The sequence below is a fragment of the Pangasianodon hypophthalmus genome, chromosome 6 (assembly GCF_027358585.1).
Source record: "Pangasianodon hypophthalmus isolate fPanHyp1 chromosome 6, fPanHyp1.pri, whole genome shotgun sequence".
Lineage (NCBI taxonomy): Eukaryota > Metazoa > Chordata > Actinopteri > Siluriformes > Pangasiidae > Pangasianodon > Pangasianodon hypophthalmus.
In genome coordinates, this window is record NC_069715.1 from 9,676,910 (window position 1) to 9,699,833 (window position 22,924).

The following is a 22,924-nucleotide window of genomic DNA, read 5'->3' on the forward strand; positions in this document are numbered from 1 at the left end:
CGCAATAAATAAACAATCCGCAATAAATAAATAAATAATTCGCAATAAATAAATAATTTACGATAGATAGATAGATAGATAGTAATAAAAGAAATCCTTGGATGGGAAGGTCGCCACAGACAGGCGGAGTGATACACAGTGAAAAGTCCCAGTGCGGTTTAACTAAACGCCTCTTGACCAATCAAATTTGTGGACCTGACTGTTGTATAATTTCTGTTAAGTTCTGTTAATTCAACATTTCAATCAGCATTTACTCTTTGCATTTTAAAAACTTTCTTCAACTGTCTGAACTGTCTTTCTTCTGGCAGAAGATGAATATAATAGATCTAAAGCATGCCAAATACCCTGCCTTTAATCCGCGGTCCAAATCTGAAAAAAGTAGTCCGATTCCGCAGTAAAACTGCTCACATAGCAACACTGTTTACATGTAAATAAATTCTTATTGAGTCATTAAAAAAGTTACAAGTGTAATAAAGTCGTTCAGTGAACGCGGTTAGAGTATGATCATTACAAAACTCCCCTCAAATCCACAGCGGATTTTGACAGTTGTGTTGATTGCCTGAAAGTAAATCCATACCAAAGCACGAACAAATTCCTCCACAAATGTTATTAATTAAAAGGTAGGATTTCATAAATTACAAATTACAGAATTAAAATAGGATAATCAGCAAATTAAATCAAACCGAAACTAAATGGTATCATTTTTACTCCGGCATTAATTCGGACGCCTCTGGATGGCTTGACCACAAATCAGACATGGCGGCGCAGATGGCGGTAAATTCAGGTAACCGGCAAAAAACGTGTTATATTGCTTAACTTCTCGTTGTGTATTTTGATGCAAGTGCTTTAAATAAAACACATGTTATTTTTATGTAACCGAATGAACTGCCTTGATGCCGAAAGCTTCTCATGTTCATTCTATACTAGATGTGCGTTAGCATTAGCATTAGCATTGGGAGCTAGTTGCTGGCTTGTTAGCAGTAGCAGCCAGAACCGAGTTCCATGTGTTTAGTAAGTTTCGAGTCTTTGTGCACTGTGTTGATGTGTTTAGGGGAAGAGACGGAATGTTTGTAAGATAAGTAGCTGCTTTTAACTCAGAAGCGTGTGCTCTGTGTGTGTTTCGGTGCACGAGTGTGACTGTAATGGCGATGCTAGTTTGGTAGGTAAACTAGTAAACTTCCACACTTTCTGGCATGCTGGTGCTGAGGCAGTGTGCGGTTTGGGACACGGCCCGAGGGACCGGTCTCAGAGTCACTGGTTAAACATGTCATTAATATTCATTAATATCATCGCGCATAGTGTACTGTCCACACATTTCAGTTAAAATATCCACTTAGATGTTGAACAGGAAGAGCAGTAGTGATGAGGAGGAGCGGTGATGATGAAGAGTAGTAGTGATGAGGAAGAGCGGTTGTTATGAGCAGAGGTGATGGAGAGGAGCGGTGATGAGGAGGAGCGGTTATGAGCAGAGGTGATGATGAGGAGTGGTGATGATGAAGAGCAGTAGTGATGAGGAGGAGCGGTTGTTATGAGCAGAGGTGATGGAGAGGAGTGGTGATGGAGAGGAGCGGTGATGAAGAGCAGCAGTGAAGAGCATGAATGTGTAGTGAGATGCTGCTATTCAGAGAACAAGCACTGCTGCCCAGAACATTCTGGAAACCTTCGGTTTTAGTTCATGAACCTTTCTGAGAGCAGATTTTTTTTTAGTCCTCATTCTTTATTCCAGGAAAGTGTTGTTATGGAAAGATACCATTTGCATTTAGTGGCGCATTATGGTTCAGAGAATGTTCACTTAATGTTCCCAGAACTCAAGAACTTTGGTAACCTGGAATGTTTCGGACAACATTCCCCTAACATTCCTCTAATGTTCCCAGAACTAAATAACAATAGGGCCTTTCGCACCACAGGAACCTTTTCATAGTACCTGAATAATTGTGGAACTACCCAATTTTTGGCGTTTTCGCACCTCCGGAACTGCCTTTTTCGAGAACCAAATTAGCTCCTACTCCGGAGCAGGGTCTAACCAGCACAACTGGTACTATCCGTGACGTAAGTAGACGTTGATTGGCCAAACGCGTACGAAAACGCCCTCACCCACCATGTTTTAAAACGCCATGTAAACATACTGTTCTTTCAATCGCTTTACATATATGTCGACATTCCATATCCATTTTATCTAACACAGGACTTCTTAGACCAACCAATTTCATGGAACCCTTTCAGACATAAACTAAAAATGATGACGATGCTGCATCTTTGTCACTACTCTGAAATCCTCCTGAAAATGATGGTTCCTAATCCTGAGGCATTGGTTTTGGCACATTTTCTAATCCAATCCAATGCTGCTATTATGTAACTGTGTGTTATCTGGTCTCAGAACACACAGATCTTGCACATGAACACAGGACACAAATTGTCTTAAAAAACGCCACCATCACACAGTCATAGCCGTGTCCTTGTCACTTGAGGTTTGTGATTTCACGAAGTTGCTAAAAATTTCAAAAAGTGTTAAATATATTTATTCATTTATTTATTTATTTTTGAAGGAGCCAGTCTGTGGGGGCCTCTGAAGGAGTTATGGGAAACCGTCGAGGGGGCAGTGTGGAGGAGACAGTCTGAAAGTGTTCATCTTCTGGATGTGCAGTTAAAGAAACACAAGCCCTACTTTCTGTCCCTGTTCAAAAACCCAGTGAGTACTACAGAAAAATTCCTGACCCTTTCAATCCTGTAGACCTCGTCTGTTTAAACTGAGTCCTGTTTGTCTGCTTTAACTACATTATAGGTACATTTAGAAGAATAGAGTAGAAAAGAGGGAGAACAAAGAGGATTGGACTGTCTATAGCTGCTATAACATGTGTGATAACAGGAATAACTTGTCTTTTGGTTGTTCCACAACAGTACATACAGTACATGTAACTTTAATCAGATAAAAAGAACATTTCATAAAGTCAAATAGGTCAAAATGTGTAATTGCTATGGTATAAGTAGAATAAAACGGGATAATTAGTGGGAAAATAATTAACTCCAGGGCATCACACCTCCCTGTCATTGATTATTTTTCAAAAGTTTTATTCCTGACTTTTATCAAAGTTATTGTTATTATTTCTTCAATTATTATATTAAAATTCCATTATCATTCTATCAATAGAGTTTAAAATTGTTTCTAAATGAATTTAGTGTCATAACGTTTAGAAATGTTTACGCACTTCACTCTTATATAGAGATCTGTCGTTTTCAACTAAATGCAAAATTAGTAGTCAAATTATAACCTTAGTAATGTGGATGTATTTTTGTAAATAGCCAAAGAGTGCAGAGCAGAGAGAGAAGGTGAGGAAAGCCAGCACAGAGGGGATTTCTATTCAAGGCCAACAGGGTGCACGGCTTCTACCTGAGCAGCTCCTCACAGAGGCCTTCATCCTGAGTGACCTTTTTGACCTGGGAGAACTTGCTGCACTAGAGCTGCTGCTTGCTGGTAAACACACACACACACACACACAGGCAGTTTCTACTTAACAATCACAGAATGTAACATTAATGCCAGGCGATTTCAGCAGAAGAAGTACTGGATGTATACTGCATGATTGACAGCTTGTGTTTTGAGTATTCTGAGCATCACTGCTCTATTTTTAAAGGAGAGCACCAGCAGCCTCATTTTCCTGGACTGACGAGGGGCCTGGTGGCTGTTCTACTCTACTGGGATGGGAAACGCTGCTTGGCCAACTCTCTCCGCACACTCATCCAGTCACGTCATGGCAAGACTTTCACTCTTGACCTTAGGTACGGGGTCTTTTTTTTTTTTTTTTTTTTTTTAATCCTGATGTTCTTCTTAGCTCCCTGTTTCTTTCTGTTATTTAAACTTTAAATCATGTTTTTATATTTACTTTCTCAATCTCTCTCATAGTCCGGATTTGGTTAATCTCACCACGCGCTTCACAGATGAGCTGATGAATCAGGGTTTGACTAAGCAAATTCTAAACCTTGTGTCAGAAGTCAGCGCGACACGTGAGTTTGAGAAGCTGCAGAAGGAACGAGGCCTTGGCAATGAGAAACACAGGAAAGAGGTGAGAAGCTTAATGTTTTTTCTCACATTTTGTCAGATGTTGATCAGTTACTACTTTTTTGAATACTTTATTACATTTTGATTAAGAAAGTAATAAAAGGTTATTATAACTAATGGGTTAGAGTTTAAGAGTGTAACTATAGCATCTTTGTCCTCTGCAGGTGTCTGATCTCATCAAAGAGTGTCGCCAGGCTCTGGCTGAGTGTCTGTTTGCATGGACATGTCAGTCACCCCTTAGTAAAGATGATACACTCGCTCTAATTGGCCATCTAGAGACTGTAACGGCAGAAGCTGACGGCTCGTTGGATAGCGTGAACCTTGCGTTGGTCATGGCATTGCTCTACTGCTTCGATGTCAGTTTTCTGGAGCAAGGCACTGAAGACAGAGATGGTATACATGTGTCTTTTGTGAAACTTGTACTTGACTAGAGGCTTTTATACCTGACAGTGATTGGCAAAAAATGTGAAAGCCCCTAATTACTTCTGTGCGCGCGTGTGTGTGTTAGACTTGCTCCAGGCCCTACCCCTTGTAACGGACAGGCAGTATGTGTTTGCGGTGCACAGTCGGGTGGTGGAGGATGGGACGTGGAAGCTGCCCGGGCTGCAGGCGCTGGTGAGGCTGGCGTGGGCACTCTCACTCCGAGCGCTATCACAGCTCCCTCAGGGTGCAGGTTTGTAAACACATTTCACAACAATTTGTGTCGCATTACTGAACAAATTAAACGGCCATAACAAGCAATGGATGCTGTATCGGGAAAGATGTTATACTTGTAGGAATTTTTCTTAAAAATATCATAACTACTTAGGCAGAATATGTATTTGTCTTAAAACAACTTGCCAATAAACTGCTGCATGTCCAGCAATATGGCTTAATATCATATTAAGTATGTGCGCTCTTTTGTATTTAAGTACCTTAATTGCTCATTACCATCTACCATAAAGATACCATTTAATGGTAAAATTCCAGGTTTGTTTCATTGCAGTTTACAAGACTGTTCAAATATAATGTCTTAAATATCTAAAACTCTCCTGTAACTTTAAACTTCAGATTAAAACAGTCTTTCAGTCGTTTAATAAAAAATGCATTTACATACTATTTTTATTCAATATTTTTGAAAAAGATTGTGATGTAAAATTTTGGCTATATCGCCCACCCCTATGTTTTCCAGTGAAGATTTATTCACTATTGTTATCACTGTGTGAGGGGTAACTCCTTTATGGTGATATTTGTATCACATTACAAACCGAGGAATTGCTACTGTTACCTCCTCAGCACTTGTAGAGTTCACTGAGGCAGATGAAGCACTGGCTGATCAGGCAGTTTTGGGAGGAGTCTTCCTCTTCCTGACAGAGGGCGTTCTGGCAAGCGAAGGCTTCTGCCAGGAGGAATTCTACACTCGACGACTTCACGCTCTTATCACTGACTTCCTAGCTCTCATGCCCATGAAGGTATGCGCAAGAGTGAAAGATTTATACCTTTAGTGTGTATGTGTTAATTTCACTCACAGAAAGCATGTATAAATAGAGATAAGGTGTAAAATGGCTGTGTTCAGGTGAAGCAGTTGCGTAATCGTGCTGATGAAGATGCTCGACTGATCCACATGGCAATGCAGATGGGCAGCGAGCCTCCATCTTCTCTGCGGAAAGACCTGGAGCACCTCATGATACTGGTATGATGACTGGAATTATGTTTGCTGTTTGTGATGTTTGCTCAGTACTGTGTTGTGTTGCCTGAATAAGAGTGTGTGTGTGTGTGTTTGTGCATTTGCCAGATTGGTGAGTTCTACAGTAAGGACTCATTTGGGTTGGAGCTAGGTGTGGAGTTCTGGTGTCCATCGGAATCCTTGCAGCACACGTCACTTACAGGATCATTTCTAGGCGTGGCCCTACAGAGGCCTCCTCACAAACAGGTGTGTACGTGTGTGTGTACGTGTGTGTGTACGTGTGTGTGTACGTGTGTGTGTACGTGTGTGTGTACGTGTGTGTCCATTTTTGTGGGTTTTTTGTTGTTGTTGTTGTTGTTGTTGTTTTTGGCAAGTGTTCTAACCAGTCTGTTGTACCCAGTGTTTGTGAAATGATAGTTTGAGGTGTAGTTTTAAGCTTAAAAAATGTGTGGACCAAATGTGTGTGTTGCACAGGTGGTTCTCTCCAAGTTTGTACGTCAGATGGGGGACCTGCTGCCTCCCACTTTGTATATCCCCTACTTGCGTATGTTGAAGGGGCTTGCCAACGGGCCACAGTGTTCTCACTACTGCTTCAGTCTTCTCAAGTCTAACGGAGCTCCACACGGTAAACATCACTGCAGTTTCATAATGTGCATGAAGTCACCACCATGCCATTGGTGGTGCTTAAAGTAATTGCAGTGCTATAGCCATTGTAGAAACTGTGTAACATGGTCATCAGGACATCCTGTGCTTTTGGTTGCTATACATTTAACTGATTTAACATTTACATTAGCATGCTGTAAGCTTTTGATCTTGCTCCCAGCTTGGCTGTAGTGAGTGTGTAGAGACTGTTACCAGTTAAGAACAGCTGTAATAGGAAAAATGATGGGGTGGTATGATGTACCCTGATGCCAAGCACGGTTACAGTTACCTCCAATAATAGCACAGATTTATTTGTCTTAGCAATTTGCCACACTAACAATTATTTATTTATTAAAGTACAACACGCCATAGAGCTTGTCATGTTACAGAGAAACCGCAAAGCTCGAAGTCCTCTGCCCTGAAAACTTGGAAGCTTGTCGAAAACTTATTTACAGCTTTATCTCTAATTGCTCTGACACTGGAGACTTTTTTCCAAAAATGATAAATAATCTCTTCATAGATAACTTCACCATTTAAAGAAATAAACACATTTTTAAATCTGTTTGTTTGTAGCATCCACCATAGGAGCTATTGTCAAAGCTGTTGTTATAGAAAATTAATCAACACATACTGACCAATCAGAATCAAGAATTCAACAGCAGTTTGTTATTAGTTTGGTAGAGCTGCTGTACAGTTTTCTGTAAAGCATCGTGTTGCTGTTTTATCTATCTATCAAAAAAGGATTGTGGTTAAAATTGTTCCTGTAGGGTTTTGTTCTGTTTTTGTGTTAAAAACCATTGAATTGGAACTAAACAATGGTAGGAACTTAAGAGAGTAGAAAAATGGGATGCAGGATTTGACATCTGTTGCACAGGACTGGGAATTTACTGGAGTATATCAAATTTATAACTATGCTGTGTCATAGCTAATTTGCATATAATTGAGGAAGTCTCATTTCAAATGTCACTTATCCCTCTGTTGATATGATACTTGCCGCTTGCTCCACTTGTGGCCAGCTGATGTGAGCTTGCATAGGAAATGAATGACTTTGTTGCTTGCTAGTCTGAATGCAGGAAAAGAAGGAACGAGTGCTCTTACCCCTTTGTTTAGGCCTGTGTCTGTGTATACAGCGTGAAATTGTCAGAAGTAACATGCGAGTATGTGTTTTTCAGGAGAGAAATTGCAGGGTGGTGTATCAGGATGCCCAGTGTCATGGGAGCACTTGTTCCATTCCCTCATGCTGTATCATGAGAACCTGAGACGGGACGTTCCCAGTGCAGACTTCACCCAGTATCGCCATCCACCCATCAGAGGCATCACTCAGAGAGAGCTGGAGGGCCTGACTGCTTTTCTCCAACTGCTCACCACCATCATCACCTGGGTAACACATATGTACACACAAGCTCATACACCTTAGTATACTTGTGAGGACCTTCCACTGACCTAATAAATACTGTAGCTAATTATCGCGATGCTGCACCTAAATCTTTATAAATGTATAAATCTATAATAAATGTAAATCTAACTGTAACTCCAATAACCAGAAAAAAATAATTTTGCATATTTAATTTTTTAAATGGAAGTTGCAGGTTGCTGGTAAAAAAAAAAAAAAATATTATTGTAGAGACATATGGTCCCCAACAAGATCTACAAAAATGCCCATACACATAAACATATTTGCTAAAGTTATAATCTCCTAGTGCAGCAGTCCTCTAATGTTAGTTATGCATGTATTTGGAGTGAATGTGCACATAAGAGCCACAGGCATGTTTGTGATCAGGCAATTTTATTGGCATTATTATTTTTCTGGGTGTGGGTGTGTGTGTCAGTGTGAGAATGCACGTCTAGCTCTGTGTGAGCACCCTCAGTGGACTCCTGTGGTGGTTATGCTGGGTTTACTCCAGTGCAGCGTGCAGCCAGCACTAAAAGCCCAGGTCCTGCACGCCCTCGCTGCCTTCGGCAAGTCTCCGGAGATCGCTGCCTCCCTCTGGCAGTCTCTGGAGTACACACAGGTAAGTGCACCTACACACTGCATGTACATGCTGTATCTTCTGGGCCACTTTGCTAGTAATATACCAAGAACCTTGATAATCAAGAACCTCGATTGATGAATTTGTCTAACATGGCCATGAACCTGATGTATGTGACTGATAATCCATCAAAATGTCATGTTTCTGTCAGATCCTGCAGACAGTAAAAGCCCCTGGACAAAGACAAGCTGCAGGCATAGAGGTGAGCTGACACTGGGATTTGTTTTTAACGTGTATATATTATCTATGCAGGCCATTTCTTTGGCATATGCAACCACAGCTGATTAGCGGAGTATAAAGTAGCATTACGCCTTGTTTTAGAAAATTGTACAAAACTAAAGATGCCACAGAACATAATTATAATAATTCTAAAACCAAGAGTAGCGATTATAATACAATGGCAGAAATTGTATTAGATGAACTCATTGATGATGAACATTATGTTTGCCATATGTTCTATGTGACTACATTAACCTGACATTTAAATGGATAGATATTTACAATCAACTGAAATAATTTCCCAAGCGATTATGTACACATATATAAAATAATATCTACAACTATGAACCTGTCCTGAATGCTACAGATGAAAAAATGTGTTTGAATGACACCAGTTGTGTGTCCTCCTGTGCAGGTGGAGCTGAATGAGATCGAGTCGAGTTGTGAGGAGTACCCTCTGACCCGGGCCTTCTGTCAGTTGATCAGCACTCTGGTGGAGAGTGCACTTCCTGTTAACCTCGGGGCGGGGCTGCGTGCACCAGGATTCCAGCCCTACCTCACCTTCCTGAGAGACTCCGTTTTCCTTCCCTTTCCAACACGAGCTTACCGCCGCCCAGCTGAGAAGGTACTGTGCAGAGGGCATGACCACTACACCACACCACCTTGTTTTACTTTACCTCTCATAAGTTAAATTCCTGTTTCCCTGTGTCTCCAGTGGGAGGTGGCAGAGGCAGTGTTGGAGGTGTTTCACAAGCTTCTACAGGACTACGAGCCTCAGCCAGCTGACTTCCTGCAGGAGACTGTGGAGCTGCAGGGCGAGCAGGTTCCGGCACACAAGCCTCCAGGACACAACCTCATGTTCCATCTGCTGAATGACTCTCCCACACTATCCCTCTGCCTCAGCCTCCTGGAAGAGGGAGTTCGTCAGCTTGACACCTATGCTCCCTTTCCCGGTCAGTTTATCACTGTTAACAAGTGAATTTCCTCCAATCAGCGATTGAACATTTTTGTAAATTGTTCCTGTATTTGCTATTTTGTTGTTGCTGAGCTAAATGTGTGGAAGAAGAGTGGTGCTCATGATGATGTTGGTGATGGTGTTGGTGATGGTGTAGGTAAGAAGCAGTTGGAGTCAGCAGTGCTGCACTGTTTGAGTCTGCTGGATCTGGCCCTGCAGAAGGAGGTGCTGTTCATGGATCTGCTTAGAGAGAGCCAGGCCTCAATGCTGGTTTCTCCACTAGAGCAGTTATTGCAGGGTGTCAATGCCCAAAGCAGACGCGCTGACCACATCGTTAACATCGCCAGGTGTGTGTTGTTTCCTATCGCACTCATACACACATGTTGAATAACACTTTGATATTTTCGTGTTGAAAAAATATATACTACACAATACTTCTTTCAGTATATTGTTAGCGACAGTGTATTGATTGTATAGCATGTACAGCACAGAGACCATGGCTCAATGGTTAAGACTCTGGGCTACTGATCAGAATCCCTGCACTGTCAAGCTGCCACTGTTGGGCCCTTAAGTAAGGCCCTTAACACTCTCTGCTCCAGAGGAACCACGGGATCATGGCTGATCCTGTGCTCAGACCCCAGCTTCTTGACAAGCTTGGATATGCGAAAGAAAGAATTTCACTGTACTGCAGTGGTGTGTCCAGGAATTAATTCAGGGGGGTGAAAACATGCTAAATAAAATCACTGCATGATCTGTACATTTAAGTTTTTAAGTGCAACACACTCAGCATTTAGGGTGGATACCTGTAGTAAAAGTGGCGGTGATATTCAGAAAGCACTAAAAAGCATTAAGGTCTGTTGATAACATGCAGTACAGTGCCACATATTAAGAACAGGTGATATACAGTTTACAGGGCAAGTAGTAGTGTGGTCATGAAATTCAAAATTCAACTAGTATCTAATTATGCAATCTAATAATGTATATGTATAGTTCAGAATTTTGCTTCTTTTGGTTTGAATGTTTTAGATATAAATTGCTTGCATAATATGAACCTAACTGTCGCTTCAAACTACAGGTATCTGTACCACAGCAGTTCCAACCCTGATGCTGCGTTTCTGAGTGCTAAGATCCTGAGGCATATTGCACGCTACCCAAACATCCAGTCCAGACTAGTTGGAGACTTCACACATGACCAGGTGAGAGATCTGATCCTCTGCTCGCTGCTCAGTATTTGTTATATTTCTATTCAATAGCAACACCTGGTGGTTCTATAGAATAGGAAGTCGAGTCGCTAAAAGAAAATGCATATTCACTCACTCATGTCAGTGTAGTGTTGGGAGTCTACTCTAAAAGCTGGTTTGTTGTGTTGTGAGCAGGCAATAAGTGAGAAGCTGATGGCTGGATTTGTGGAGTGCCTGGACACCGAGGAGGCTCAGGAGGGTATGGAAAAGACAGATGGTGGGTTATCACTTAAAAATGGCTATTCTTAGAGACTTTCTGTAGGTAATAAACTGTGAATCACATCTCTTTACTGTCTTTATCTAAGTCTGAGACAATCCTGCACTGCTTTATCTGTTTGTGTGAATCAGACTCCGACCCTGAGAAGCGTGTGGCCAGAATCCGCCATGAGACACAGATCCACATTCTGAACCTACTGATCACATCTCTGGAGCTAAGCGGTCCTAACTTGGGCCTCTATTTGTTAGGCTACGAGGTCAAGAAACCTGTCTCGTCAACTAATTTACAGGACCCAGGTCAGTTTATTCACTCTTCATTTCAGACATGTTGTTGCCTTGCGTCTGTTAAAAATTTATGAAGCTGAGAAGTTTTGCATTTTTTTCTGATTTACTTTAGGGGTTCTTGGTTGTCCACGTAGTTGCCTGCATGCAATACTAAGTTTGTTGCAGCGAGGTAGTGAGAGACGTTCTGGACCTGTACTTACCCAGCAAGCCCCACACTTGGCTGAACTCTGCTATCAGGTAAAAACTTTCATAATAATAACTTGCATTTTATTTATAATGAGCCTTTTTATACCCACATGTGCTATATGCTGCAAAAGTATAACAGCAGTGATGCAGGATGTGATAAAAGATTCCAAAACACTTTCTTGTTAAAAAAAAATAAAAAATAAAAAAAATAAAAAGGTAAAGTTTCAAACTAAGAAAAGGTCCAAAAAGGAACTTAACTGATAACAGATATGTGTCAGTGCTGTTGTAGTTACTGTTGTGTATATTGCTTATTCTACTAAAGTGAGCATGCTCTGTGCGCTCTAGGTCATCTACCAGCTGTGTGCATGCGCAGACACCTCTGGGCCGACTATGCGCTACCTGAGGACCAGTCAGGACTTCCTGTTCTCTCACCTGAAGCACGTACCCTTCGTCATAGCGGGTTGGTGCCTCCAGTCACTAGTAGCTCTCACTTCATTCTTCATCATGTGGTCCCTTGGTTCAACCTTTCTCCTAATGTTGCAGGGAATGAGATTGCTGCACTTAACCAGATGTCTTGGCTTATGAAGACTTCAGCGATAGAGCTTAGAGTGACCTCACTGAACCGTCAGCGCTCACACACTCAAAGGCTGCTCAATCTTCTCTTAGATGACCAGCCACACATGCAGCATGCAGGTATTACATAAGCACAGATGGAACAATCCAAATCAACTTCATACTGATGACACTGCAGCAGTTCTTTGGGATATGCAAAGAACAATTATTTCACTTGTAAGTATCAAACACATCATCTACCACTTAGTAGTAGATGATGTGTTTGATACTTACAAGTGAAATAATTTATGAACTTATTTGACTCTGATGAGTGAGACATGCTAAGACGGGCTGAAGCAGTAAAGTTTTGGGTCTATATTTTTTCGAACCTTGTTGATGAGCGCAGGTAGCCAACAGACACAAAACTTGTATGCCAAAGGCAAATCATGAAAGTGTGGATTTCAAATACTTATTCATTTTATGTTAGCTAGCTACTACTTGTAATATTTGTAGTATAGTTGGCTACTGGGATTGAACTCAGCAGGGCTTGATATGAGTTTAGCTTCGTAAGAGTGCAGTATGGGGAACACGGATGAAAACAGCACTATATGGCAGTTGCCACTGTTGGGCCCTTGAGCGAAGCCATTAACCCCCATTGCTCCAAGGGCATTTCCTAACAAGCTGGGATATGCAAAGGACAGAGTTTCACTGTACTGTAATGTACAGTATGTGACAAATAAAGACACAACCTGTCAACATTTGGTTATAGATATTGCTTGAAACTCCCATTGATGCTTTGTTTCTTTTTGCTTATTACAGATGGAGAGATGGGTATGGAGGATGAGAGCAGGTCTGTTAGTGGCTTCCTGCATTTTGACACGGTCTCTAAAGGTGGGTTAAAGCCTCAGCCTACATAAACACAGTCTTCAATTTGAGGTGTCTAAGTAAAAATAACGCTGCTATAATCGTGTGTTTCAGTGCGCAGGAAGCTGCTGAGTGTTTTGGATGCTATAAACTTCAGTCAGGAGGTGCCTGAGCAGCTGCAGCTGGACTTTTTTGAGCGCGCTCAGATCGAGCAGGTCATCTCCAACTGCGAACATGTCAACGAGCAAGGACACACCGTCTGCAACGTCAAGGTTTGTGTCAGCACAGTGCCGTGCAGCTTTTGTGTGTGCTTTTCCCATGTTCTTCCTTCAGAAAGCCAAACCTCTTGTACCTGTTTTGATTTAGATTAAAATTTTTTTTTTTGCTTTCTTTGCATCAGTTGCTGCACAGAGTCTTGGTTGCAGAAATCAACTCTCTGCAGGGGATGGCTGCTATCGGGCAACGGCCTCTGCTGCTGGAGGTTAGTATTTCTTATATTGCTGCTACTATTAATACTTTCTGCACATTTATGGGCTTTTATTTTGAAAATTAAACTCATTCTTGGAATACAGAGATAACTTCGGCTCCATATCTTGGATATTTAGCATTAGTATGTCATCAGAGTGTCTTTGGCATACTGAAAGTATTTTTGTTGTTGAAATACTGAGTACTGCATGCTTTTTGGGTGGGGTGTAGTAATTTGTAATATACACAGAGTGCCATTTTAAATACAGTACTCTCTCTTTCTGTGACAGGAGGTGAACTCCATCCTGCAGCAGGTGGTGGAGAGGAACCGTGTGCGACGCAGCCTGAGTGCCAAGCGCCATGCTCTGCAGAGCTGGAGGAGTCTCGTGGAGACCATCCTCACTGCATGCCCTGCTGAACTCATCCCAGCTGATCAGAGACAACTCATCATCAGAGACCTGCTCCTCGACTTGCACGACAAAGTACTGCACAATGACATTTACGCCCTTCTGCTGACATTTATGTTTCCATGTGTGATGGGTTTGTATTTATTTCACACCCGGTCTCTCATCTTCCTTTCAGGTTTTATCAGAGGATGCTGCTGTTGAATTGATGCCCATCGTGGCTGGGGCAGTGTTCACCTTGACAGCTCACCTCAGCCAATCAGTGCTGTCTGAGCAGCAGCAAGGGGCCGGACTGGAGGGTGGCTCTTCATCAGGGTTCGCCTCTATTGCTAACTCGGCCCTTCATCTTATTCTGAGGAAGCTGCTGGACTTTATCATATGCACAGGTGTGTAAGCTTCTTTTAAAAGCAGACATTAGGACTACTTTGTTATTGATTTCTAAGTTGCTAAACCGTAACATATGGACTGATGGACTGAAGTTAATCTAAGGTGTTTCTATATGCTATTCTAGGTGGAGGATTCCAGCGTCTGCGTGCTCACCTGTACGGATCGCTACTCTATTACCTGCAAATCGCACAGAAACCTGAGGAGCCAGACACATTGCAAACAGGTAGACCACATGCACATGACTGTTAAGTGACATTTGCTGCTCTGGCACAAATTGGGTATGGAAAGTCATTTTTTTTTTTTCATAATTTGACATTTGTGTCATTTGCAGGAGCATCTATGTGGGAGCGGCTAACCGCGCCGGAGGATGGTTTCTCTAAGCTGCAGAGAGAGAACCTAGCCATCATAGAGAGCTACGGCACTGCTCTGATGGAGGTGGTGTGCAGAGACGCCTGTGATGGACATGAAATAGGCAGGGTAGGAGCAAAACTCTAGTCTCCTGTTAAACTCCAGTGTCATCTTCTGTCTTTATGCCTAATGCTGAAAGGATTAAGAATGGATGTTTCAGTCTGTTCTTCAATCTACTGGATGGTGGGCTCTGACGAACATAATTTTGAAATAAAAAGCTAATCGTCTATGGAAATATTGCTGTAAAAGTCATTGTTATGGAACCAATAACAATGCGAGTATTTGTAGGAGTTGTAGGAATATAACACAACAGGGCATGCTGTTATAGGTAAATAATAAAGGACAGATGCCTTTACCACCCTGATGTTGACTATATTCCCATAGCAGCACATCCCAATGTGGTTTATTCCTCTTATATACCATATACCACATTATATACCATATTTTTTTATTTACTGAAGAACGACACATCATATGTTTGATCCATTTACTACAGTTACATTTAATGCTGTGGAACATCTGAGAATCCGAGAAAAGTTAGTTCCTGTTATCACTTGCGTTATAACAGCTATAAACAGTCTTTCCCTCACTACCCTCTCTTTTTTTTCTCTCTCTTGATGTTAATGAGGCAAAAAAAAAGCTTGTTACCGAAAAACAAAGTTTCTTTCCCATTTCCCATGTTGGGAAAACTTAGTTATAGGTTTATATCTGACTGTTACAAAGCTCGGACACTGGAGAGTCCTTCCAAAATACTAAAGAAATGCCTTTTAGAAAAATTCACCATATCAGCAATTACACTCTTTCTTTAATTTGTTTATGTGGAACATTTGGCATATAAATACCGGTATAAGTTTTACTATAGAAATGATCAAATCTGAAGCTATTGTCAGAGCTGTGCTGTTTATAGAAAATGAATGAACAATTTCCAATCAGAATAGAGAATTCAACAGTTCTGTGGTATACACATTATTATAGGTCGTGAAATATGTGTAATATTCGAAAATATCCATTAGCAACCAGACAATATTGAATGGTTTGATAAAGCAATGTGATCTCATTGTTCATGTACTTTCCCAATTCTCCATTCTTTTATGTAAGTGTGAAATATTAATGATGCACTGCTTTTTGTTTATCTCAGATGTTGGCTCTGGCTGTGCTGGACAGGGTGTTGTCTATAGACAGACAGAGCCAGTGGCTGGTCTACCTGTGTAACAGCGGCTACCTGCGTGTCCTGGTGGAGAGCCTGAGGCAGGACGACGCTGCACTGCAAACCCTGCTGATACCCCAACCACCTCTTCTCAAACCTTTATACATCTACGAGTCCAAGATGGTGAGTCAACTCTCTCCTGCTTTTCCTGTCGTATGGCAGGTTAAAATAGATGCATTATGTTTCTGATGCCTTATGTATGTGTGTAAATGCAGGCGCTGCTGACCCGCGTGGCTAAGACGGCACAGGGAGCTGTGGAGCTGTTGTGCTGTGGCCTGGTGGCTCAGCTGGTCGAGTGCCAGGTTTTCCACATGCTGCCTGAGAGCGACTCACTCAGGTGAGAAGGGGGATCAGGTGACAAACACTGGAGATGTAATTTACAGAATGCTTGCTGTCTTCTCTATAAATCCTGATATACCTTAGATACACAAAACTCATAACTATATTTTTTAAAGAAATTGAGATGGACTTTTGTCCGTGTAGAAATCTGTTTATTATTCCTCATAAATTGTATTCATTGTAGTTATGGATTGTAATGTACTTGAGGTAAATGTGGTAATATTTAATATATTTATTTATTTAAATTACCCTCTGATGAGTGAATATTAATGTATTTCTGAGATTATGTCTGCCTGTCAGTGCCTGTAGCTTTTCCACCATCTCTCTTTCTTTCTCTGTGTAGAGTATTTGGACAGAGAGACCCATCAGGGTTCATCCCCAGTCCTCTGGAGCGATACAGACAGATCCTGCTGCCTACTCTCCGACTCCTGCAGGTCATCCTCACCTCTACCACTACACACCACCAGCAGGGGGCAGCGCAGGTACAGCTCTCGCTCATACACAGCTATGGATATGGTCAGCACAAGCTGGTGTGTAAAGGGTTTTTCTATGTGTGTGTGTGTGTGTGTGTGTGTGTGTGTGTGTGTGTGTGTGTGTGTGTGTGTGTGTGTGTGTGTGTGTGTGTGTGTGTGTCCAGGTGCTCCAGTGGCTGATTGTATACTCAGACACCATTCAGTCGATCCTGCATAGTCAGGATGTGAGCATGGGGTCGTTACAGGAGCTGTCTCTGCTCACGGGCATCATCAGTAAAACTGCACTCCCAGGTACTGACCACACCCAAAAATGCATCGCTAATGTTAATGCCCATATATGCACAATGTGAAATAACCCCATGTGTTGATGTCAGGGGCACTGGATTTGGGGCAAGAGGTCAACAGTGCAGCCATTCTGGAGTTCCAGGGACACATCGGCAGATTCCAGGTACAGATTTAAAAAGCCCTTGACTGACATCTGTGCTTCAGAGTAGTTGCTAGGGGTCGGTTACTAGATTCAAATGTTGAGTGCTTCTTGAGAAAGAGAACTAAAGCAAATGCAATTCAAGTTGTGCTTTCATCAGTTACTGACTCAGTTGCTCATAATGCAAAGATGGTGCAGCAGCAAGATAATCAGTAAGTAATCAAAAGGCTGTGAGGCCAGTCAGTCTAATCAGATGAACTCATTAGATTTTGGAATTGATCTGAACAGGGTCAAGGCTGTAGCAGGACCACATGTCTGAAATTATTATTTTTTTTCAACACCTTTCTCCCTGTTTGTAGTATATTTTAAGGTTATACACATTAGTAACAAGAAGGACTAGACTTGTTGGCAGTGGAAGCATTCCTGTCGACACTGTTGGCATCAAGTTTTACTTGTTCAAAGAAGAAAGACCACAGCCTGTGCTCTTGTTTTCTATTTGTGGATGTGTCTGAGGTTTGCAAAGCTGTGGTTGTAAAGTTCAGATGAACTAGGTGCCAAGTGAAAGGCTTTTTATATTCTTTTCCCATCCAAGAGAATTGGCTTTCTGACATCTCTTTATATCTCTCTCAGCGCCAGTGCTTGTCCCTGCTTGTGCGTCTGGCTGGCACTGACCGTGCTCGCTACCTGAAGCAGATGGAGGAGAGTGTTGCCCCTGGTGACCCTGCGGACAAAAGAGAGGAGATGGAACTTGCCATGCAGCAGGTATGAGGACACAGTAAAGCAGCTACTTACTTATCGGAGCATGTAACTTCACTTACACATTCCTTATGTCTCACTGTGTCTCTGTTTGGTCAGATCTGTGCTAACATAATGGAGTACTGTCAGACGCTGCTGCTGCAAAGCTCAGCTGAGGCCCAGTTTACTGTCTGCCTCTTCAGCCCTTCAGCCAGCGAGCCAACAGGTCAGCTGTCTCTCTCATCTCATACACACAGTGTACACTCGTCTAGCTTTGTGAGCTTCCTGTGAACCTGTCTTGTGTGCTTTGTTCCCCTTTGTGGCTCAGACATGGCAGTGCCGTCTGTATCTCGCGTGCCCAGCCTGGGCCTTGTCCTGCTCCTGCTGAAGAACAGCACCACAGACTTCTTTAGATACCACGACAGCCACAGACAGAGCCTAAGCAAGCTGGAGAGGCTGGAACAACTCGCACCAGAAGAGCTCAAAGAGGTAGACTACAAACAAACTTCTTGCATCAGGTCCAAGATTTTGACTGTTTAAACGTTAAAAGCCACCGAATTCTTAATAATGGCATTTAAACACCATTGAATTCAGAGCACTGAAATATATTACCTCCACACATCTGCTTTTCTTTTCTTTTTCTACTCTGTGTTTATTAGTTTGGACTTAACCAGTGTGCAGTGGTTCACATTTAAAAAAAAAAAAAAAAAAAACACACAAATAAACAAAAAAACAAGTATGTATGTTCAGATTCAATAATTCAGTTTTCATGTATCCAACAAGTCATATTTGTTTTTGTGATATTTACTTCGGGGGAAAAAAAATCATTTAAGCAGCATTAGGCGAAGACATAAAAACAGATGTGTGGTTTCTGCAGTAATATATTTCAGTGTTATGAATTCAGTGGTTTGAATTTCTTTATTAAGAATTCAATGTTTTAACATGATAAATCTTTGTTTCATCTTATAGAAATAGTATGGAAGCAAAAAAGAGACAATCACAATGTCCCTGTGCATACAACCAACTAATCAAAACATTATTTAAAGTATTTTTTGTCTATCTGCGTGCAGTTGTGCCAGGGCCTGGTGTCAGGATCGGCTGGAGTGGAGAAGATCCCGTCAGTGCAAAGGAGCGTGCTGGCCAAACGGCGTCTTGTTCAGCTCATCAATAACCGTGCCAAGCTGCTGGCGCTCTGCTCATGTATCCTTCTACTGTGAAGTGTTGTTGTATTAGTATGAATTGTATCATTTGGCCACTGTTTTTCTTGACCTTATGTTTTTAAGACATCATTGAGACTTGTCTGTTTGTGATCTGGCGCCACCTGGAGTACTACCTTCTCTACTGCACACCCAGTGACCCCAAAGACTCCCTTCTGCCAGGATACAGAGGTGAAGCTGCACGTCCTACCTACAGCTGATGTCTTGCATACACTACACGCATTTTAAAACCCTGAGAGTTCATGACTAGACTAAGCATCACATACTTCTTCTGTTTATTGCGACTCATAAGAAATAGAGTTCAGCTAGAGAGCACACAATTGACTAGAGATCACACATTACCTGACATGCAAGCTGTTGAACAGAACTAAACGTTTCACAAATACCCTCATGTTCCCGTTACTAGGATACAAAACAAACACGGACATTTCACCTGTATGGTTTATTACTCGTCAGCACGGTTGTGGTAGTTCTGTAGATTTACATGGTTCAGACACTTGTGCTTCTGCCAAAACTTCATTAGATAACCTCATTTAAGGATCTCTACTGCAGCTGCAAAAGCATATCCTCTATTTTTCTTTATCTCAGGATATGTGTGGGTCATTACAAAAATGTTCATTTGTCTGAACACATTTAAAAAAAATATATGATTGAATCTGTTTTAATTGTATATAACAAATTTGTAATCACTGTATGGTGTCACTCAGACAAAGCAGAGTTAATGAGTGCATTAAAGGAGTTGGGAGCAGGTTTGCTACCTACTATTGATGTTACAGGCTCAGAGATATCAATATGAGAAGATGTAAATACAATCTAGAATTGGCTGGAGAACAGGAAGTAATCTTGTTACTATAGAAATAGTATAACAGCTGCTGTTACTACCTCCACAATGACATTAGAATGAGCACATTCATATAAACCTCTGACTAGCCTTTACCTTTATTGTCAGTGCTGCTGTTATAAAAATCAATCCACACTTTCTGACCAGACAGACTAGAGAAGTGAGCAGTGATGTCGTATAAATAAACAATTTTATTTATATGTCAGTTATTTTGATGTGTTTTGGTATACCACAACTGCAGATTTGGTCTTAAATACAGTTGAAATGACATCAGAAAAGTCTTAACAATTATTACATTTAATTTTAGGAAACCTGCCTATCGTCTTCCTGTATTTACTTTTTTTGACCAGCATTGAACCAGTGAAATTTGAATTTAAATTTGAAATCAGAAAGCAAGCAATTGGAGTGCACATCCCTTGCACACTTGATTTTTTTTTTTTTGTGCTACTGACTGCCCCAAAAATCTGCAGACTAGTCTCACCCAGCACAGATTCAGGTCGATTGTTAATCGAGGACACAATTTGGATGAAGTATTCTTAAACACCACATTGTGGAAGTTCACTAATTACATTTCTCTTTTTTTCTGGATGTAGATGGTGGTGTTGCAGGTCTGGGCCTGTCCAGGGTCAGCCAGCAGGATCTGGAGCAGGTACAAACCCCTTCACCAGTCCCTCAGTTATATTGTGCATGTTGTATAAATTATAGTTTGTACTAACAGTTGTGTGTTTGTGCATGCAGTTGCAGAGTGACGTGGCAAGCAGCTTCACTGAACACTTACAGAGGAAGCTGCTGGAGGTTGAAGGGCTCTACAGCAAAAGCCACTCCCGCCACACCTTCATCCAGGCTCTGACACGCAGGATCCGCGGTCTGGTGCGCCACGCCAAGAGCTAGACACACCCTGCATGAACAGTTTCAGTAGAGTGTGTACCACTGCAAGAACTAAACACATCAGCTCTCAGAGAAAGAGTATAATAAACATGACACTTCTGTGCTGTAATTTAAATCTGACTTGTATACCATTTTCCTGCTTTGTTTATGAAATGCTGATATGGAATTTTCCAATTTTTTTGTCAATGTTTTTTGACAATGTCTTTGGCTATTACTATTTTCTAATGAAGTGAATAAAATTACTAAAAAAACAAGCCTCCATTTGTGATGATGCAGCCTAGTGTCATGGGTCTCATTGCTGATACAGTCCCCTCTGAAAGTATTGGAATAGCAAGGCCATTTGTTTTGTTTTTGCTATACACTGAGAACATTTGTTTAGATATCAAAAGTGAATGAGATGATAGATCATAATTTTTGCTTTCACCTCCTGGTATTTAAATATCGAGGCCATACCACAAAATGTAAACCACTCATCAGCAGTAAGAATCGGAAGGCCAGACTGGAATTTGCAAAGAAATACAGAGATGTTGAAGAAAAAGTTGAAGGCTTTAGGCTGGCCAAGTCAATCACCAGACCTTAACCCAATTGAGCATGAAGGGAGAAACCTCTAAAACAAACAACAACTGAACTGCAGTACAAGCCAGGAAAAGTGTTGGAAAAGAAGAACAGTTTAGTGATGTCAGTGGGTCGCCGGCTTGATGCAGTTATTGCACGCAAGGGATATGCAACCAAATATTAAGTGTTATTTACTTTAATTTCCTTTAAGACTATCCGTTCCAATACTTTCGTTCAACTAAAAGCTGGGTGATCTGCTGCCAAAGGTACCATGTTCTAAACACATCTAGAAGTAAAGAACAGGAATCTGAGGCTATCATGGGCAAAACTATCTAGTTTGGGTGAGTCTGTGCCCACGGTAGCCTCAGATTCCTCTTGGCTAAACCAAAAACAACCACATCATTATAGCACCTCCACTAGCCTGGACTGTTGGCACAAGGTGGGTTATGTCCATGGATTCATGCCAGTGCAGGACTAGGCCACAAATCTCTCCAAGGACCTAGTCGTAGAATTTCTTCAGGATCAAGCCACGGAACTCAAGACATCTCAAGACACTAGACATGGAGGTTCCTCAGAACCAGGCCACAGAACACAGAAATTAGGTAGCTAAATAAAGGCTAACAGGTCTTCTGCATAGTTTTCCTCCTGGTTTAAACTTCCTCATATACTCTGGTTTGCTAATAGCATTGAAGCTCTGCTGTTTTGTCAAAAGAAATTAGGGTCAACTGCTGCTTCAGTGTCTTCGGGGCCTGGTTTTACCCTAAAGTTAATGATGAATTTTTAGTTCCTGGAAGTTTTTCATGGTGTTCTAAGAACATTTACAAATGCTCCACCAACACTGCAAAAACAGTCATTCCCTTAACATTATAATTTGTCATTACATCATTTGAGAACATTAGTCATTTTTACAGCCTAACCTTTTAAAAAACTGAAAATAATGAATACATTACTCCACATTTTGATAAAATTCTCTGTTGGTTGTGGGAAAATCCAAAAATCCAGTTTACCATCATATGAGCATATTAAATATCTAAATTGAAGGGTTTGGTGCTTGTGGAGGAGGAAGTGTATTTAGCACTAGGCTAAGAACAGCAATCCAGACTTGCAGTTAAAATGGAATAATCCTATACATTCTATGTACATTTAGGAATAAACACACTACACGCATATTGTAATATATTTCATTCTCCTGTGAGCTGGAAGGCAACTTAGAGAACAAGCAAGAGATCTGAGGAACTATGACTTTCTCAGGAAATATATCTGGCATTTCACTTCTCCCTCACATTTACAGAGTTGCTCTGCAGCCTGTCCTAGTCCAGGGTCACGTTTCCTCTCTCCTCACAGGATTGGTGTTGTTGTTAAAGGTGAGTTTAAGTGTAACCAAGTACGAAAAGCACTACTTCCTCTAACAAGAGCACATACACAACATCTAAGAGAACCAAACAACCCAAACTTCCTTGTGAATATGAAACCCTTTATAGTACATCCAGTTAATAATCCTTTTGATTTTATTTATTTATTTATTTTTTTACAATGTACACTTTATAGAAGATGGTAAAGTGCATTTCAGATTTAGAGAAGGAAATAAATACAGATGTATAAAACTAGGTGTCCACATACCTTTAAGGTCAGTGTGTTTCTAACTAAGGAACAGGACAGGAAAATGAG

The 22,924-nt window shown here is 41.3% G+C and overlaps 1 protein-coding gene across 1 annotated transcript; it reads left to right on the forward strand.

Annotated features, from left to right (window-relative positions):
* The first annotated feature begins 660 nt into the window (after positions 1–660).
* nup205 (nucleoporin 205) lies at positions 661–20,976 on the forward strand. Its single transcript, XM_026927400.3, has 42 exons — positions 661–784; positions 2,547–2,689; positions 3,301–3,472; positions 3,633–3,777; positions 3,902–4,061; positions 4,222–4,450; positions 4,566–4,730; positions 5,333–5,508; positions 5,613–5,729; positions 5,832–5,969; positions 6,198–6,348; positions 7,538–7,746; positions 8,195–8,377; positions 8,547–8,597; positions 9,030–9,239; positions 9,330–9,567; positions 9,727–9,916; positions 10,645–10,765; positions 10,946–11,027; positions 11,159–11,323; positions 11,424–11,548; positions 11,843–11,957; positions 12,041–12,190; positions 12,869–12,940; positions 13,028–13,185; positions 13,314–13,394; positions 13,669–13,860; positions 13,961–14,168; positions 14,294–14,392; positions 14,501–14,646; positions 15,716–15,907; positions 16,000–16,121; positions 16,467–16,605; positions 16,761–16,887; positions 16,971–17,044; positions 17,651–17,782; positions 17,876–17,981; positions 18,084–18,244; positions 18,826–18,955; positions 19,039–19,143; positions 20,407–20,462; positions 20,552–20,976. Exons 1-42 carry the CDS (start codon positions 757–759, stop codon positions 20,702–20,704), a joined length of 5,916 nt encoding a protein of 1,971 aa, XP_026783201.1. The 5' UTR covers positions 661–756; the 3' UTR covers positions 20,705–20,976.
* The last annotated feature ends 1,948 nt before the right edge of the window (positions 20,977–22,924 follow it).

Coding starts and splice junctions, on each gene's coding strand:
- nup205 (XM_026927400.3), top strand. CDS start 757: ATGGCGGCGCAGATGGCGGTAAATTCAG. Junction 9,240..9,329: donor ACCGCCGCCCAGCTGAGAAG/GTACTGTGCAGA, acceptor CTGTGTCTCCAG/TGGGAGGTGGCAGAGGCAGT. Junction 11,324..11,423: donor AACTAATTTACAGGACCCAG/GTCAGTTTATTC, acceptor GATTTACTTTAG/GGGTTCTTGGTTGTCCACGT.